This window comes from Abramis brama (genome assembly GCF_963993115.1).
Source record: "Abramis brama genome assembly, chromosome: 1".
NCBI classification, from domain to species: domain Eukaryota; kingdom Metazoa; phylum Chordata; class Actinopteri; order Cypriniformes; family Leuciscidae; genus Abramis; species Abramis brama.
Genome location: NC_139963.1, coordinates 2786651 through 2805670, shown reverse-complemented (window position 1 = coordinate 2805670; position 19020 = coordinate 2786651). Strand labels below are relative to the sequence as shown.

General features: G+C 41.1%; 2 protein-coding genes across 3 annotated transcripts in view; one reads left to right on the top strand and one right to left on the bottom strand.

Moving 5' to 3' along the window:
• The window catches only part of LOC311090940 (uncharacterized protein), an 846260-nt gene that overhangs the window by 691928 nt on the left and 135312 nt on the right, over window positions 1–19020 (top strand). Inside the window, exon 38 of the mRNA XM_084126585.1 lies at window positions 18368–18541. Coding sequence (XP_083982711.1) covers window positions 18368–18541 — 174 coding nt within the window. The remainder of the gene's footprint in view (window positions 1–18367; window positions 18542–19020) is intronic.
• The window catches only part of LOC311091333 (uncharacterized protein), a 140790-nt gene that overhangs the window by 54694 nt on the left and 67076 nt on the right, over window positions 1–19020 (bottom strand). The window lies entirely within an intron of this gene.

The following is a 19020-nucleotide window of genomic DNA, read 5'->3' as shown; positions in this document are numbered from 1 at the left end:
CACTTGAGAAGGAAAAAAAACGTACTACAGTATTCCTCAGCTCAGTCGGATCCTTGCTCCTCGAAATACCCGCACTTCTGAGGTACATTTTCCATTATTATTATTCCTCTCAGCGCTGCGAGACTGTGTAGACAAGTAATGATCTGAATAAACTTGTGTTTTCTCAAGCTGATATGAGGGCGTTCACAGGTTTGCGTGGATTGCCTCAGTCATTTGCGTTTGAATAGCGCGCGCTCTCCGTGGGTGGGGTCACATTAAAAATAATTAGATGAGATGAGAACGACTGACATCTCGCTCTTTTCTTACAGATTACATGAACTGAGAATATTTGTTTTTTATATAAATTACTTCATTTAAAAGAAGAGAATTCAAGCTTCATGCATGTCTGTTTGACTGAGTTATTGTTCATTTTCGGACATGTTTCAGAATGGACTTCACTGACAGAGAGAAGGCAGAACACGCTTCGTGTTTATTTTTCTTTATTTGGCAAAAAGCACAACACTTTGTTTTTATTGTGAGTAAAAAAAAAAAAGCGAGCTGGTATTGCCGACCACAGGGTAGTTAATGGAATTGAAGTCTAGACTTTATTGGGCCATTCCCAAATTTTAATTTTCTAATTTTCCGACCATTTTCAGATCATAGACTTTCAGAGTTGTACAGTTTTAGTTAATTGCAATCTTGAAAGGGATGTTGATGTCTAACATATTAAAGTTCACTAAGCCTTTTTTTGCCTCCATATTCAATTGTCAGTTTTTTCAACTGACTTTCAATACATTTGTATAAAGAATAAAATTAAATTCAGTTTAAGGATTTATATTGTTCAGGTTTAACTGATTAATCAGCTCAATGTTTTCCTCTCTGTTCTAGACTCTCTAACTGCAGTGTGACAGAAGAAGGTTATAAAGCTCTGGCTTCAGCTCTGAGATCAAACCCTTCACACCTGATAGAGCTGGATCTCACAGGAAATGATCCTGGACAATCAGGAGTGAAGGAGCTCAATGATTTACTGCAGGATCCAGACTGTCAACTGAAGACACTGAGGTGAGACCGGATCAAATAATTAACTAAATTAGCTATATGCAGGCTAAATATTCATAACTAATATATTATTTTAGTTATATAATAAGCTGTATAATTTGTTGCATCAAAATGATCAAGATCAGATCAGATGCTGCAGGTTCTGTCATGATGATGATAACCGTCAACACAGTTTAGTTGTGATATGAGCTACAGGTCAAATAGACATTATGGGTCAGTATATGTGTGCTGACATTCAGGAGTATACCTTGATAATTAACAATAATAGTTTTCCATCAAGCCCAGATTCACTGCATCTCTCTGCACCAGGTCAATGAGTCTCCAGATGTTCTCAAACATGCAGTTTCACAAGCCAGTTTTCTCTGTGCTGACGTTTCTCACTCCTCCTGCTTTACAGAAAGATCTTAATTTCACACTTTGTATTCATACTGAAAATCATGATCTAGTGAGCTTTTTGCCCTTCTGCTCTGTGAGACCTTTCTGTTCTTATGCTTATGTTTGCTTTAGGACTGAGTGTTGCTCTAGTTTCTTTTAAATATATATTTATTTGTGTATTTAAATGTTTAAAGAAAAAATTGACATCTAAATAACTAACTTAAGCTTGTCTTTAAAACAATAATTACGTCTTTTATCGTATCAATCATTTTTTGTAATGCAGTGGACATTTAGTTGATACCTGAATTGCCTCTTCTGCAGGTTTGTGAGTCCTGCTGCTGAGGAAGCCTGTCAGTATGTGAATAGAGTTGTGGGTAAAAACCCGTTACTCCAGAGAGAGCTGAATCTGAGAGGACATTATCTAGGAGACACACGAGTGAATCAGATCGCTGCTCTACTGCAGGATAAACTGTCAACTCAACACACTGACGTGAGTATTGCTCATTTATTTATTATATTACTTTTAAGCATTTTTTCCCTCAGTCACACAGAGCCAGAACAATTTAAAGTAATACAATTAAACTATTAAGCTGCAACCCCACTTTTGAAAAATCCCCAGAATGTCACATGATTATGGCACTTTTTCATGTGTTCCCTATATGGACTAAAGCTGTGTCCGAAATCGCGTACTATGGGAGTAGGTACTACATTTAAATTAGAACGTACTTCGCGACCGTTAAAAAAGTACGCTCTATATAGTATGAATACGGGGTCAGGACGTACTGGTTTTACGGTTGGTATTGTCACGTAACATGCGCGGTCACATCAGCGCGAAAATTTAAAGAGCCCATTCCACTGATACCCCTTTTCCACCAACAAGAACCGGGTGCTGGTTCAGAGCCAGAGCCAAAGCTGGTTCAGAGTTGGTTCGACTGACGAGCTTACTAAGAACCGGTTTGCCTTTCCACCGGCTAGAGAGCCACAACAGAGCCAGATCTTACGTCACTGTATACGTCTCATGTTGCCCAGCAACCGCTAGTGCGGTAGCGCCAAACACAAACACGCCAGGCTTGTTCGAGATGCATCGGCTTCTCGCAGATCGATCGCCGCATGACATCAAAGCACTGCGATAGCGATCTAAAAGCACAAGGAGTCGTATGCTCTCCAAACACTCCCGCAGCTCCGATCGGTCCTCGCCGCTCCGATGCATCTCGAACAAGCCATCAACAATAACGGACGTTGCAATACTATGGATGCTCATGGGTTTGCAAAAATACATCGGAATCCAACGCGTTCGTGCAGCTCGCCGTAACTTACATAGATGGATATTATAATCAAGCTGCTATTAGCTCGACTAGCTGCTATTTAAAAATGGCGGTCACAAGTTTCTATTCGTCTTGTTGGTCACGGTAACCCCGCCCCCAGCCCCTGACGCAAGCGGTTCTTTCTTGGCTCCGTTCTAGACCCTGCAATGATTTGGTGCTACTTAAGAACCAGTTTTACTGGTTCGGAGCTGGTGCTTTGGCGGTGGAAAAACAAAGAACCGATTTGAAACTAGGCTCTGGCTCCGAACCAGCACCAGCTCTGCCTTGGTGGAAAAGGGGTATGACTGCACCAACTTAGAGCAATGTTTTTAGTTCTTCTTTCCACTTTCGTCTGCGTTTTTACGTCGTATGCGTGTGTGTATCTCTGTTGATTCATTCATGGATGGCAATATCACAAGCAGTGTGTGTGTGTGTGTGTATATATATTATATATATATATATATATATATATATATATATATATATATATATATATACACACACATGTAGGGTAACACACTGAGGTCAGATACAATACACACATATACACACACACATTCATATATATGTGTATACATGAAGACTTCAGATATAAAAGAAAAAAAGATTATTCTAAAATGAGCATTTTTATCAAGCTTGTATATTTAGGTTCAGTAATTTCACTTTAATGACAATTAATAGGTCCTTTTCATTGCCATTAAAGTGAAATAACTGAACATAAACATACAAGCTTGATAAAAATGATCAAACTAGAAGAAAATTTTAGATGGCACTTAGAGGCTTTTACATCTTAAGTATTCATAAATGTGTGTGTGTGTATATATATATATATATATATATATATATATATATCAGGGTTTCCGTTGTCCGGTAATTGCCGGACATTGGCCGGAAAAAAAATGAAATGTCCGACAAAATTAAATCTCACCGGTCAAATTGTCCGGTTAAAATTGCCTAATAATCCCACCCCCTAACACAATCTGAATTTGAGAATAAGCCTAAAATGTATAAAGCAAAAATACACCCACCTTTGGCTATGTTATAAAGGAAAAGGCTCTACCGTTTGAAAGTTATTAAACATTATTACATGGCTTGGTTGAATTCCAATGTGGAATGCGGTCTGTTATTTCTTGATATCAGACCGCTGCGAAGCACTAGCGGCGCCAGGATTTTGATTGTAGGTGGGCCTCCAGAAAACTGGATAAGCCAAAAAATAAAAAATAAATAAAAACGGGTTCCCCTTCATCTCCGTTTCAGCGCTTTTCTGGACACTGAGGACAGCGACTAAAATTATAGGCCTATTATTTTTAGTTTATTAACAGCAACAACAGCTGTAAAGTGAAGTTGACGATCGCCATCTCCGTTGTGAACGCGCCTATAAAGAGAAATGCACATCATGGATTACATAATCAGAAAGTAGCCTATTTCTTTTCGTTTTAAATTGTTAAAAAGACATTTCAAGCTTTCTTAAGATATATTTCATGTCTGTGAGGCCTACGCGCTGAGTTTCGTTAAATTAGGATGAGATGCGCTCCCGTTCACGAGCAATGCAAGTGACTGCGCGGGCGCCTGCATGATTAGGCCTATTGTACTGTCCCTGTCTGTGTGTGAGCTAGGTGCGTGAACACAGACTCAACAGCAAGCCAAACTCGTTTCCACGAGCCAGGACGCGAGCGCCTTGCTCCTTTATTTTCCAATGTTGCAAGTGAAAATCGAGTAAAACTGTAATAAACAGAATACAAAATATACTTAGGAGCCTGCCTCACAAGTACAAGATATAACTTTCACCATTTACCAGCTTTAAACAGTCACGTTAGCTTAATAGAAAATGTACAATAACTAGCACACTAACAGAGTATGAGTTAGCTAATTAGCAAAAGACGAACGTTAACAACGTAACGTAGCTACTAATATACATTCTCGAGTTGACGTTACATCGTGCTCATTAAGTTTACCTCTACACAAAACATACAATATACATCGTCACTCAAGTTAGACACTTACAGACATTGCCGCCTTACGAGTGTGGGACAAACAAGATTCGGGAGCGAAACATCAGAAATATCCCGACGCGCTTCGTGCCGGTAACATTACGGTTCTGGCAAGCTCAAGGACCGGAAGCTCATGGGATCACCCATACATAAACAGGAAGGTAATGTCAAAATAAAAGCTCTTTCAAAATAAAGACTCTTCTTACATTACAAAATACCTGTGTCTCTTTTCTTATAATAAACAAAATAATTATCAAGCATGAAATTGAACTTATAGCAAAAAACAATTTACAAACTGAGGACAGAACACTCCCCGTCTGGCATAATGCCACTACTCAACTTGTCTTTATATACTTTCCTTTTTTTTTCTCTTTTTTTTTCAGTGCACGTCTGTTCAGTCTTTTTCAAGGAGAAGGATGACGTCCGAGATGGGCCGCAGATAAGTCTTTGAAGTGCCCTGAGATGCGGTCTGCACCTCAACTTTGCGGACTCGTCCATCGCTGCTCGGAGAGGCCGATGTGACCAAAGCCATTGGCCACTCGTTCCTTGGTGCTTGAGTCTGTTTCAGCAGCACAATGTCTCCAGTTTGTAAGTTGCGCTGATTTCTGTGCCACTTGCGTCTTGAGTGGAGAGTGCTTAAGTACTCAGTTCTCCAACGGCCCCAAAACTCGTTTGCCAGTGCTTGCACTTGTTTCCACTGACCTCTCAGGAGATCTTTACTGGTGAAGTCTCCAGGTGGAGCATGTAGGCCTGGCTTTTGGGTCAAGAGCATAGCAGGGGACAGCAGAATGGACGAGAAGGGGTCTGATGAGATGGGAATCAGCGGCCGTGCGTTGATAATTGCTGAAATCTCTGCCATCAAGGTACACAGGACCTCGTGCGTCAGGTGAGTATGCTTGTTTTGCAAAAGCATAGAGTCTAGTATTCTACGTGTGACCCCAATCATACGTTCCCACACTCCCCCCATGTGGGAGGCGTGCGGCGGATTGAACTCCCATGTGCAGTCTTTGCTGTGGAGATAACTCAGGATTTCGGTCTGCTTTTCCTCAGGACGCTCCATGCCCAGCTCTGCACTGGCGGCTATGAAGTTCGTCCCCCTGTCTGATCTGAGCTGCTTTGCCGGGCCTCTGATGGCAAAGAATCTTCGCAATGCATTAATACAGCTTGTGGCATCCATTGACTCTATGACTTCAATGTGTACCCCCCTGGTGTTCATGCACGTGAACAGAATGGCCCACCTTTTGCTCTGCGCTGCACCTCCTCGAGTGCGTCGGGTCATCACTGTCCACGGTCCAAATACGTCCAGCCCTACGTATGAGAAAGGTGGGGAGGTGTCGAGCCGCTCTGGAGGGAGGTCAGCCATTTTCTGCACTTCCAGCTTCCCTCTGAGCTTACAGCATGTCACACAATGATGAAGGGTAGAACTCACCAGTCTCTTGCCACCGACAATCCACAGTCCAGCTGCTCTGATAGCCCCTTCTGTGAACTGTCGCCCCTGGTGTTTCACTTCAGCATGATGGTGTTCTACAAGCAGCTTGGCTACATAGCTATACTTAGGGAGGATAATTGGGTGTTTTACCTCAGAGTCAAGAGAAGCATTTCTAAGACGCCCTCCAACCCGCAGCAGACCGTCGCTCATGTAAGGGTCAAGGGTCAAGAGCTGACTCGAGTTAGAGACTTCTCTGTTTGCTTGAAGAGCAGCGTATTCATCTGGATATGCATCTCTCTGAACAGTCTCTAGTATGAGCCTCTTAGCTGCTGCGCGCTCCTCAGGAGTGCGAGGCCCACTGCACTGATGCCAGCCTTTGCATGTGTGCTGTGGTGTGTCTGTTGTGTCTGCCTTGTGCGAACGCACCTGATGTTTCAAGTAGGAAACAGCTCTCAGCAGAGACTTCCATGTGGAAAAGCGCTGGAATCTCTCAGAAGTAAGTCTCTTAGGTTTGAGGTGGGTAGCTAGAGCGGTCACCTGTGGTCTAACTTCCACATCTGCTTCAGGATCTATCAATCCAAAGTGATCACGTTTCTCCATCTCTGGAGGCTTGTAGAGGAAGTCGGGTCCTTTAAACCACATTGTGTCCATGAGCTGTGATGCTGCTACAGATCTGGTGGCTAAGTCCGCTGGGTTCTGTTCCGAAGGGACGTAATGCCACTGATCTGGGGATGTTGTCTGGCGTATACGATGCACACGGTTGTGCACGTACACATAGAAGCGCTTTGAGTCATTACAGATGTATCCGAGGACCACCTTGCTGTCGCAGTAGAATTTAACATTGTCTGGCTTGAAGTCCAGTTCGTCTAAGATCAGCTCTGCCATCTCAGTTGCCAGAACAGCTCCACAGAGCTCGAGGCGTGGGATTGTGGGTTCTGGTTGTGGTGACAGCTTAGCCTTCCCTAGCACAAATCCAACCTCACAATGGCCCTCTACAGTGACAGCTCTCAAGTAGGCTACTGCCCCTATAGCCCAGTTCGAGGCATCAGAGAAAAGGCACAGTTCTGTGTATTTGGCTTTTGAGAGTGACATCTTCACATAGCAGCGAGGGACATGGAGGTTACTCAGCTTCTCAACTGAGGCTTTCCACTCTTCCCATCTGCTCACCTTTTCATCAGGCAGAGGAGTGTCCCAGTCCTGAACTCCGCTGGACAGCTCTCGTAGCAACAGTCTGCCTCTGATGGTCACTGGCGCTGCCAGACCCAGGGGGTCAAAGATGCTGTTAATGACTGACAGCACCCCGCGCCGGGTGTAAGGCTTGTCAGCTACGGCGACCTTGAAGGTGAACATGTCTGTGTTGATGTCCCAGCATAGGCCTAAGCTCCTCTGTACAGGCAGGGTCTTGTCGTCCAGGCCTAAGTCTTTGATGCCTGTGGCCAGTTCTTCAGGCTCAAAGGCTTTCATCACAGCGACGCTGTTTGAGGCAATTTTGTGCAGTTTCAAGTTGGACTCTGCGAGTGATGCACATGTTCGCTTCATCAGGTCGATGGCTGCTGACTTTGTGGGCAGGGATACGAGCCCGTCGTCCACGTAAAAGTGTCTATCAACAAACTGCTTAGTGTCTGCGCCGTACCTTGGCTCACCTCTCTGAGCAGCTCGTCGCAGGCCGTAGATGGCAACCGCCGGGGACGGGCTATTGCCAAAGACATGCACACGCATGCGATATTCTTGAATCTCTTTCGAGAAGTCATTGTCTTCGTGCCACAGGAATCTCAGGTAGTCTCTGTGGTCGTGTCGCACCAGGAATCCATAAAACATCTGTTGGATATCAGCAGTGACTGCGATGAGGTCCTTTCTAAACCGTATCAGCACGCCCAGGAGAGAATTGTTTAGGTCGGGGCCTGTGAGCAGCACTGAGTTGAGGGAGACACCATACTGTTGGGCGCTTGAGTCAAACACGACTCGTATCTGCCCTGGCTTTTGAGGATGGTACACCCCGAAAATGGGCAGGTACCAGCATTCCTGTTTCTCTTGGACGGGCGATGCCCTCTCTGCATGCTTGTTCTCGAACAACTTGTCCATGAAGGAGGAAAACTGCTGCTTCATCTCAGCATTCTTGTTCAACGTGCGTCTCAAAGAATTGAGGCGTGACAGAGCTTGCTCTCTGTTGTTGGGGAGCGGAGGACGAGGAGACTTAAATGGCAACGGAGCTACCCAGTTATTCTCTTTATCCTGATGGAGTTCTTTTTCCATAATGCTCAAAAACAGTTCATCCTCAAAGGACATGGCACTCTTATTGTCATTGTCTGTTCTCTGGAAGACTGTGAGCCCGAGCTGTTCTTCAGCTGGCTTAGGCTTTGTCATATGTGCAGAGTGGCCATACCTGTGCTCCCCGCCGTAGCTCAGTCTTTCTTTCACGCAGATGCTATTGTGGCAAGGAGTGAGGAGTGACGGACGTCCATTCTGGAGAATGTGGGTTCTGAAGGTGTTCACGGTTGGCTTGTGAGCATTGTCAAGACACACTTCACCTATTATCACCCACCCTAAATCTAAACGCTGGGCAAAGGGTGCGTTGTGGGGCCCATTGACTTGATCTCTCACCTTGTGTGCACGAATCATGTCTCTCCCTAGCAGAATCATCATCTGGGCGTCAGGATCCAGCTTGGGAATATGCAGAGCGATGTGTCTGAGGTGAGGGTGTGCGAGGGCGACCTCTGGTGTCGGGACTTCAGACTTGTTGGTCAATATCTCGTTGCACTCGATGAGTGGCGGTAGATCAAGGCACACACCTCCATTCACTGCTTTGATTTGAAAGCCAACTGCTTTTCTTCCGGTCATCTCAGTCGTGCCGGCGCATGTTCTCATCAGATATGGTGACGGGCTGCTGTTGACCCCAAACAGCTGGAAAAATTCAGAGCGTGCCAAGGAGCGGTTACTTTGATCGTCGAGTATGACGTATATCTTGATGGCGCGTTCTGGTTGACCTTGAGGGAAGACGCGCGTCAGGCATACCTTTGAGCAGGAGCGTGGAAGACTGTTTAGGCCGCAGACCTTGGTGCACTGCGATCTCACTTCCACGGGAACACTGGCTGGCTGTGCCTCTGCACCTGGTTGGACAGACGACGGAGGTGGTGGCTGAGAGGTGTCAGGATGCATTGCTGAGCAGTGTCTTTCGCTCTCACACTCACCGCATTTCAGTGTCGTCCGGCAGTCCCTGGCAAGGTGGTTTGGGGTACAGCATTTATAACAGCGTTTGTGTTCTTTAAGAATGTCTTTTCGTTCTTGCAGTGTTTTCATTCTGAATGACCTACATTTCTCTAACGGATGTGTTTTCTTATGCACAGGGCAATATCGAGCTGGATCAATGTCTTTCTTTTCAGCGTCTGTGGCGCTTGTGGTGTCTGCGTCAACTGTAGCAGACACGTCTGTCTTGTGAACAGATACAGCAGTCTTGAATCCACTTTGCTTGAATGGAGTTTTCTCACCTTTGCTGTATGACTGGCTATAGCTTGACAGGGTGAAACTTGGGTCATTGCGGGCTTTAGCCTGGCTGTTGATGAAGTCAACGAAGAACGAAAAAGGAGGAAAAGTCACTCTGTGTTGCTCTTTGAAGCGGGAGCCTGTGGTGAGCCATTTTTCCTGCAGGCCAGGAGGCAACTTCTCGACTATGGGCTTTATCCCACGAGGAGTATCGAAGTAGGCCAGCCCGGGGAGATAACCGTCGTCCTTAGCTGCCAGCAACTCCATAAGAAGATCACTGAGCTCTCTCAGTTTTGCATTGTCTTTAGCAGACAGACGTGGAAAGCTATCCAGTCTTTTGAACAGCGCATTCTCCACCATCTCTGGTGTGCCGTAGCATTCCTCCAGTCTCTGCCAGGACAGATGGAGGGCAGCTCTGGGGTTAGTGACATGAACAGCGCGAATCCTTTTCACGTGCTCCGATGACTCTTTACCTAGCCACTTCACGAGGAGGTCTAACTCTTCACTGTAGGCGAGCCCCAAGCCCTGTGTTGCATTGAAGAATGACGACTGCCATGCGCGGAAGTTCTCTGGTGAGTCGTCGAACTTGGTAAGGCCGGTGGTCACTAATTCTCTGCGTGCTAGGAACTTGGCGAAGTCTCTCATGGGTGGAGAGTCAGGGCAAAGAGGAGGCTGATCATGTCTGTATGGACTGTGCGACGGTTTTGAGGTTGGGGATTGTTCAGCTGCATGTGCGGGCTCATGTGCAAAGGGTCTGAAGTCTCTGAGTGGGGGCTTTACCTCTACAGTTCTATGTGCTGACTGACATGGAGGACTGTTCACTGTGTGCTGCATTTCATAGTGATGCGGTGAGGAAGAAGACTGTACGCTAATCCGTGGCTGGCATTGCACATACTCTTCGGTGCGCTGTCGAATCACTTGTGGCGAAACCACACTTCTTAGACTTTGTACATCTTCATTCCCCATAGCTACAGCTGCTTCTAAGACTTCAGCTTCAACCCGCGCTGCCTCTGCATCCCTTTCATACGCCAATGCCTCCAAATCTGCTTCTAATGTGGCCTTTTGTAGATCTAGCTTAGCTTGTTCCTTTTTCATTTCTACCTGTCGCTTAGCATAAGATGCCTTGGTGAGCGCTGCTTCAGCTGCGGCTCTAGCTTTGGCGGCAGCCTCCATGACAGAAGATCTTGAAGAGGACGAGCGTTTTGAGCTGGCTCTCGAGTGAACCGAAGACTTTGAAGACGATGGACGTGGTAGCGGGCTTGCTTCAGGCTTTGTTTCATCTCTAGATTTCGATTCAGACGCCACGTTGGAGTTCTTGTGTTATCCCTTGCACCCACGCTGGTTGTCTTTTTACTGTACTGTCCCTGTCTGTGTGTGAGCTAGGTGCGTGAACACAGACTCAACAGCAAGCCAAACTCGTTTCCACGAGCCAGGACGCGAGCGCCTTGCTCCTTTATTTTCCAATGTTGCAAGTGAAAATCGAGTAAAACTGTAATAAACAGAATACAAAATATACTTAGGAGCCTGCCTCACAAGTACAAGATATAACTTTCACCATTTACCAGCTTTAAACAGTCACGTTAGCTTAATAGAAAATGTACAATAACTAGCACACTAACAGAGTATGAGTTAGCTAATTAGCAAAAGACGAACGTTAACAACGTAACGTAGCTACTAATATACATTCTCGAGTTGACGTTACATCGTGCTCATTAAGTTTACCTCTACACAAAACATACAATATACATCGTCACTCAAGTTAGACACTTACAGACATTGCCGCCTTACGAGTGTGGGACAAACAAGATTCGGGAGCGAAACATCAGAAATATCCCGACGCGCTTCGTGCCGGTAACATTACGGTTCTGGCAAGCTCAAGGACCGGAAGCTCATGGGATCACCCATACATAAACAGGAAGGTAATGTCAAAATAAAAGCTCTTTCAAAATAAAGACTCTTCTTACATTACAAAATACCTGTGTCTCTTTTCTTATAATAAACAAAATAATTATCAAGCATGAAATTGAACTTATAGCAAAAAACAATTTACAAACTGAGGACAGAACACCTATCGTCTGCTATATTAAAAATTATTATTATTATATTAAACTTAGGCAATTGGTTGATAAAAAAATTATTAAAATTAAGATACAATTTATACAAAACGAAATTCACTTCAAAAAGGCTTTCTACAAAACAAAAAACTTAATTAAGTGGTCAAGATCATGTCTGACCCCCTACATTTCTCTCGATATTGCACATACTATCTTACACGTGCGGTTCACTTTTCATAATCCACATAAATTAAAAATTACCATTATAATATTTTAACAAATATTAAACTAAATGAGCTTATTTAATGGCTACAACACGTATAGTAGACCTAGACTCTATTTGTACAAATTGCGGCACATTCATTTTATTCTGAATTTTGCACACATAGCCTAAGTTGAAAGGCATTTGTTTGTGCATGCATAGCAAAACATATCTGCAATGTTTATCAAGTTCACTGATAATTATGCGTGCATTTATTAATTATTATCTTAATGAATAATGAAACAAGGACGAAGCATATAAACTGCGTTGTTTGTTTAGAATGGAATGGATCGCAAATAGATCCGAATGAAGAAACGTACAAAACCATAGTAGGAAATGGGTCTCGAGTGTTCCTGCAGAGAGGGGGTTCTCGCTGCAGAATCGGATCAAGACGAAGCAGCGAAGTCGCCTTGCGGAGAACAAGGTTACGCGGCTTATGCGCATTGCAAGTTGTGGAGAGACACTGGGAAGTTCGCTTGAGTAAAAACAATAGGCTTCAGATAGTTTATGTGGGGAAGGGGGATTGGTTTGTTAAACTATGAATGTGAAACCATAGTAAAAACAATTGGCGTTGATTGACGCCAATCGGACGTTCATGTTTTTTTCCGTCAACATGTTGCATTCTATATGACCTGATTATGTCATTTTTTAAGTTACATAGCCTGCCTCCAGTTTTCCTCAACTTGACTAATTAAGAGGCGATATTTGACCGGCATTTCATCAAAATGTCCGGAAAACGAAACCTCTGCCGGTCACTTTGACCGGCACCATTTTTTTCTAGCGGAAACTCTGATATATATATATATAGATATATATATATATATATATATATATATATATATATATATATATATATATATATATATATATATATACATAAGAAATGGATCATATACATATAATACATACATGCATATTATATTTATAAATAAGCCAACACAGAAAACAAAAAAACTATAAACACGTTTACAGATTGTGAGCCCTACAACCTACTGCGCCAATTCTTCATCTATATTTTAAAGATGGAGCTGACCTCCGCCCCGACCTCCGACTTTCACGGTAGTCCATCCAGTCACTGATTGCGACCATGGGTGGAAAAAAAGGACATCGAGGTGCTGGTGTTCTAGCTACATATCACATATTTGAGCTTAATTTTTTACAAATTATTTACTTTAAATTTGGGTAGGAAAAATTCAAGTGGAAATCCAAAAATTACTATCTTGTACACATGCTTTTAAAGAAACAGATTTTGAATTATTTTAAAGTGATGCCCTACAAATGAGATTGTTAGTAAGAAAGTCCCTTTAGATCTTTTAGAAACCTGTGAAGGTTACCTTACTGACGCTGCTGACATTCATTTTCTTCCCTCAAGACGACGTTTTAAAACTTTTGCTTTTGGTGGTGCTTTAAGCTCTATTATACTACTTTGTGCCAAAGTTTTGTGATTTTGTTTTAAGCTTTGTATTCTGTATCCATTTAAAAGTTAAATAATATACGAAAATAAAACAAATACATTTTAAAGGTGTCTGGAGTGTGTGGGTATTTCTCTATAGTGTGGCACTCATATTTTTCAGATATACCTGCAATTTGCTTGTTTCAAAAACCATCTGGAATCTGCCACAAAATAAGTGCACACACAACACCCTTTAAAAATATTAATTACTCAATTCCACATATTAAACACTTTACAACTGACAAACTAATGTAAATCCCTGGAAATTAAGTGTTTTGTAATAAAACTTGCTAAAACAGCATGACAAAATGAACTTACTAACAAATAAATGGAAAGAGAGTGTGTAACATTTGTTTTCTTTATTTTTTTCTTTATTTTTTTTCAGCAATTATTTCTAAAAGCTGAAGAAATCTCTCTCTCTCTGGCCTCCTGTTCTCGTCTCTCCTCATGCTCTCGTCGCTCTCTCTTTTCTTTCCTCTCTTTCATTAGCCACTCTCCACTCTATAAGAACACAGGTGTGTTCATCAGCCCCCTGCAAAATCAAAACAGAATTGAACATTAGTGATGAACCATGGTCAATCTATATTATTATATTAATAGTAATGTTACATGGACAAGTTGAGGTACACTTGATAACAGTAGCTTGCTACGTAGCCAACACATATTACATATCAACACTGGTAAAGGAGAAATAAAATCGCTGTAAAATAAAAAATAAAAGTTTTGTAACTATCATTTAACTGAGAAACAACGTCGTTATTTAAATAAAACAGTGTTAACTAGCTGACAGGCATTAGCTCGTTCTGTTCGGTAATAATAATGATTAAATTGTCAATTTTGCAGCCAATTCACAAAATTGTAACCTCGATTTACATTATTTAAACTTTTAACAAGTCAATCGTTTACTTATATGATGTTAAACAAATACAATTTAACCACAAATAAACAATAAGTGTTTTGTAAAGTATTTACACTTGAAAACAGCCACATCTCCATTTTCTGCCATTTTCGAATATAACGATGACAACTCCTTTCCCGTGGCATCATGGGATAGTAAAGTGTCCATCATATGCGCACTTCAGAATCTCGCCGGAAGTAGTAGGTCATCCGGGTACTTCTCGCCCACTGTTTTTCAAATTCTATGATTTCGGACATACTACTCTGCTCGCATACTGTTTTTCGCATACTATATAGTAGGGAAGTATTTGATTTCGGGCGCTGCTTAAATGTGCATAGGGCACCCTCAGGCTGCTTGTATTGATTGAAAACACAGTACATCAGCGTTCATAATGATTACATCGACGCATTTGGGTATAAATTCAATAAATATTATAAATATTATTATTAAATATTATTCCTGTCTATAGAAATCTGATGTAAACCTATGAGAATATATCAATATTTCTCCAAATCTGCACATTTTTGTGCTAAAAGTCCTGAGGGACGTTGTTTTGTCAAGCGCTGTGATGACGACAGCACAGGAGTTTTTCTCTGAATGGGAACAGCTGACGCTCATAATTCATATTAAAGGTATCGACTCATTTTGTCATTACATAACTCCTGACACAAATTAAGACATAACTGTCACTATGAGTTTCTCAGAATACAATAGTGGTCAAATACTGAAACTTAAGTCTTATATCTTTTTAATGATGTATAGTTTGTCAAGGTAATAACATTAAATCTGATAGTAACTTTGAACTATAAAAAAAAAAAAAAAAAAAAACGCTTCAGTGTGTCAGCGCACTGGCAAAGGTTAACAGGTTAATAACACAAAATTAAAAAGGTGATATCAAGCTTTAAATATTTGATTAAGACAGACAGTTTGATCATGGGTCAATAATTATATCAGTTTCTGTAGAGGCAGAACAATGTTTTATTTCAGACATCAGGATCAGAACTGTTCATAACTGCTTTCAATTTAATCTTTGTATTTCACAAATATCTAATTTCGGTGCAACATAAACTGTAACTTGTAAAAACCGAATAAGTGCATTTTAAAAGTCTGTGATCAGTATCTGCCTGTAATAAGATCCACTGAAGGTAAGTTGACTGAACGCTAGTGATGGGCGCTTTCGAAACACGCTTCATGAAGCTATGAAACCTTTACGAATCTTTTGTTTCGAATCAGTGGTTCAGAGTGTGTATCAAACTGCCAAAGTCACATGATTTCAGTAAACGAGGCTTCGTTACGTCATAACTTTCAAAACATTTAAAAATGTCAATGGTTCACCACTAGGGGGCGATGATCTCTGTGAACACATGAATTATGCAGATTCACTAAGATTGAACAAGTGTCTGTGGGTTTTACCTGATCTCTGATCAGTTTAATACATTTGTAGACATTTTAATTAGACATTAGTATAATTAAAAGCAATAATAGTAGTTAATAGTCTCTTATTGGCCTGTTTAGCTGAGCCATCCATAAAATACACTGACACTGCCTCACGGTGCAGCACTAAAGCAGATTAACTACCTTTTACATAACTTGTTTGATTGTCTTCTGCTTAAGGAAATAATTTTATTCCTTAATCTGATCATGTTAGTTTATACAGTTATTCTTTGTTCATGTTAGTTCACAGGGGATTTACTAATGTTATTCTGTTAACCCTCTGGAGTCTGAGGGGTTTTCTGGGCCCTGGAGGTGTTCTGACATGCTCTGACATTTGTTGTTTTTTCAGTTATTTATAAACATGTTAATGGCAAAGGTGTAAATTCACTCTATAAAGCACAAACAGGGCTACCATCATATCTGATCAACATGCTTGTAAATCTTTGTGTTTTTAAGAGAATAATGTTTATGCGTGGTTATTTGAAAAAATAAAAATGAAAGTTGCTGAAATAAGACTACAAAACATATAGTAAATATGTGTCCACAATACTTTTGACTAATGGATGTTGTCGCCTAGAGTCTTTTCTTCAAAATTATGTGAAAATCATCCTGCCTAATCGTTCTCATAAAACCATACATTGATTTAAACGTTGTAAAACAGTTTTTTTGTCAGAAGAGGTTTATGCATGGGAGTGGTAATGGCCTATAAATATTAATGAGATTCAGACCAGGGGTGTGACATAGACACCCCCCCAATGACTAATGGCCCATCGCAGCCTGAACAAAGAAATAGAGGAGGTTTTGTTTTTCAATCTGTTTTATTGTAATTCCTCTATGTGGAGGAACATAATGTTCTAAATTTGCTCTAAGCAAATCAAATGTGAGCAAAATAAAAAAAATAATCAGTCTGTTATAAACAAAGCAATTGTGAGCGATAAACAAAAGTAATTTGTACAATCCGACCCCCCAAACATGAAAAGAGCTGAAAGAAGTTAAAGAGAAAACAAATAACGCACACTATAACCTTATAAACAATAATATGTTATAAATTATATGCGATTTTTAATACTGTAGGGCAGTAGCCTATTCCCGGAAGCAACCTCCGAGTGGGCCAGCCCATGGTCCAGTGTCGTCAAAAACGCATACGTAAATTCGAAATAGTGCGCGCAGAAGCACATGCGCAAAACCGTTTTGTAAAATGATATATGAATTATTTTTATTTTATTATATGTCATTTAAAAAAAAAGGACATTTTACAAAATCTTTACAAACCTACGTTTTGCGCATGTGCTCCTGCACGCACTTTTTCAGTCCGAACACAGCAATCAGAGGAGGACGCGCTGAAAACTGTAATGCTGTTTTCTTCCTTCATAACTCGTACTGAGAAGGTTTGAGTTGCAGAGGAATTTGTGACTGTTTCACCTGTTCAACCACATCAAAGTTTCGTAATTAGTAAGTGCTTACTAATCTTACTAAGCATCCGTGCTTTTTCTCTTTTTTTTTCTTATGTGCTAAAGGGCCGCTGTGCCTTGGTGAAACGGTGTTTGTACGTGAAGAGCTCTTTTCCAAAACGCCATAAACCTAAAAATCTGCCTCAAAGATCCAGCAAAAATAATGATTATGAATATGTAAAATATTGCAATAAGACATTTTAATTGTTTATTAACTTCTGGCAAAGATGAAGTTGACGATAGGCTATTGACTCGCGATCTTCAGCAGTAGGCTAGTGAACACACCGGAGAAATGCACATTTATTAGGCTACATAGTTTTTTGTTTTGGATGGTTTTGTTTAGAACCAGCTTTCTGTAAATATATTTCACATTTTTTAGACCTGTGAGGCGAGTAGGCTACGGTCTGGTTCATGATGATCTCCAGTTCAAGCACCTTATGTTGTGATTGCTAGCCTATATTTACTTTTTATGTATTAAATCCAGGAAATTTGTTAATGAAAATAATATTAAAATTAAGATACAATTAATACAAAACGAAATTCGTTTTAAAGAAAGGATTTGTGCTTTCTGTTTTGAGGTCTCTGTGAAAGTTTGAAAGTCTTTTAGTGCTGCTTTCAGAGCGCTCGCGCCCATAATGGAGAACTGTCACGTAATATTGTTTTTTTCCTCATAAATGCGAACACGTGTCAACTAATGCAAGTAAATTTAAAAAGACTTACTCACCCGAAATATTATCCACGGCTGGATCAAGTCGCTCAACGTTCGTCGCTCAAAATACAAACGTTCGTCGTCAGAGTCCTGCTCTTCTTCTGAGCAAAATTTTAACTCGTGTCATCTTCCAACAGCGCAGGAAAGTGAATGAATGAAACTTGCTGGTTTGAAGGCATTTCAGGGGGCGTTTACCTTATTTTGCATAGATCACCTCAGCACATTATCTTATGAATAGCGCGCTCTGCGAGTGGGTGTGAACTCATTACAGGTAATTAGATGAGACGGGAGAAGCTGTACTTCTCTTTAGTTTCATACAGATTACATTGCAGGAGAATATTTGTTTTGAATGTGAATTGTTTTATTTAAAAGTCTTTCTCCATGTTACCTTTATCTTGATATCCCTGTTTATTTGTCAGCAAAAGTCTGCTGGATGAAGATGAACACTTTAGTTGATCATCATAGATCATTTTCTCTTTCTGTCTTCAGTCTGAATAAATGCAGAATTACAGAGAAACAGAGTCTCATCCTGACTTCAGCTCTGAAATCAAACCCGTCACACCTGAGAGAGCTGGACCTGAGCGAGAATAAACTAGGAGATTCTGGAGTGAAGCGCTTATGTGCCGTACTGAAGGATTCACACTGTAAACTGGAGAGATTGAGGTCAGTCACATTCACATACAAGAATCAAAATGCTTCAAATCACTTCAACAGTTTAAACTAAAACACTTTAACATTGTATTTGTGCAAACTTAGTATTTTGTGATCTGGTGAAATAAAGATGAAGATCTCTCTTCCTTCTGGCAAAGATGAAGTTGACGATAGGCTATTGACTCGCGATCTTCAGCAGTAGGCTAGTGAACACACCGGAGAAATGCACATTTATTAGGCTACATAGTTTTTTGTTTTGGATGGTTTTGTTTAGAACCAGCTTTCTGTAAATATATTTCACATTTTTTAGACCTGTGAGGCGAGTAGGCTACGGTCTGGTTCATGATGATCTCCAGTTCAAGCACCTTATGTTGTGATTGCTAGCCTATATTTACTTTTTATGTATTAAATCCAGGAAATTTGTTAATGAAAATAATATTAAAATTAAGATACAATTAATACAAAACGAAATTCGTTTTAAAGAAAGGATT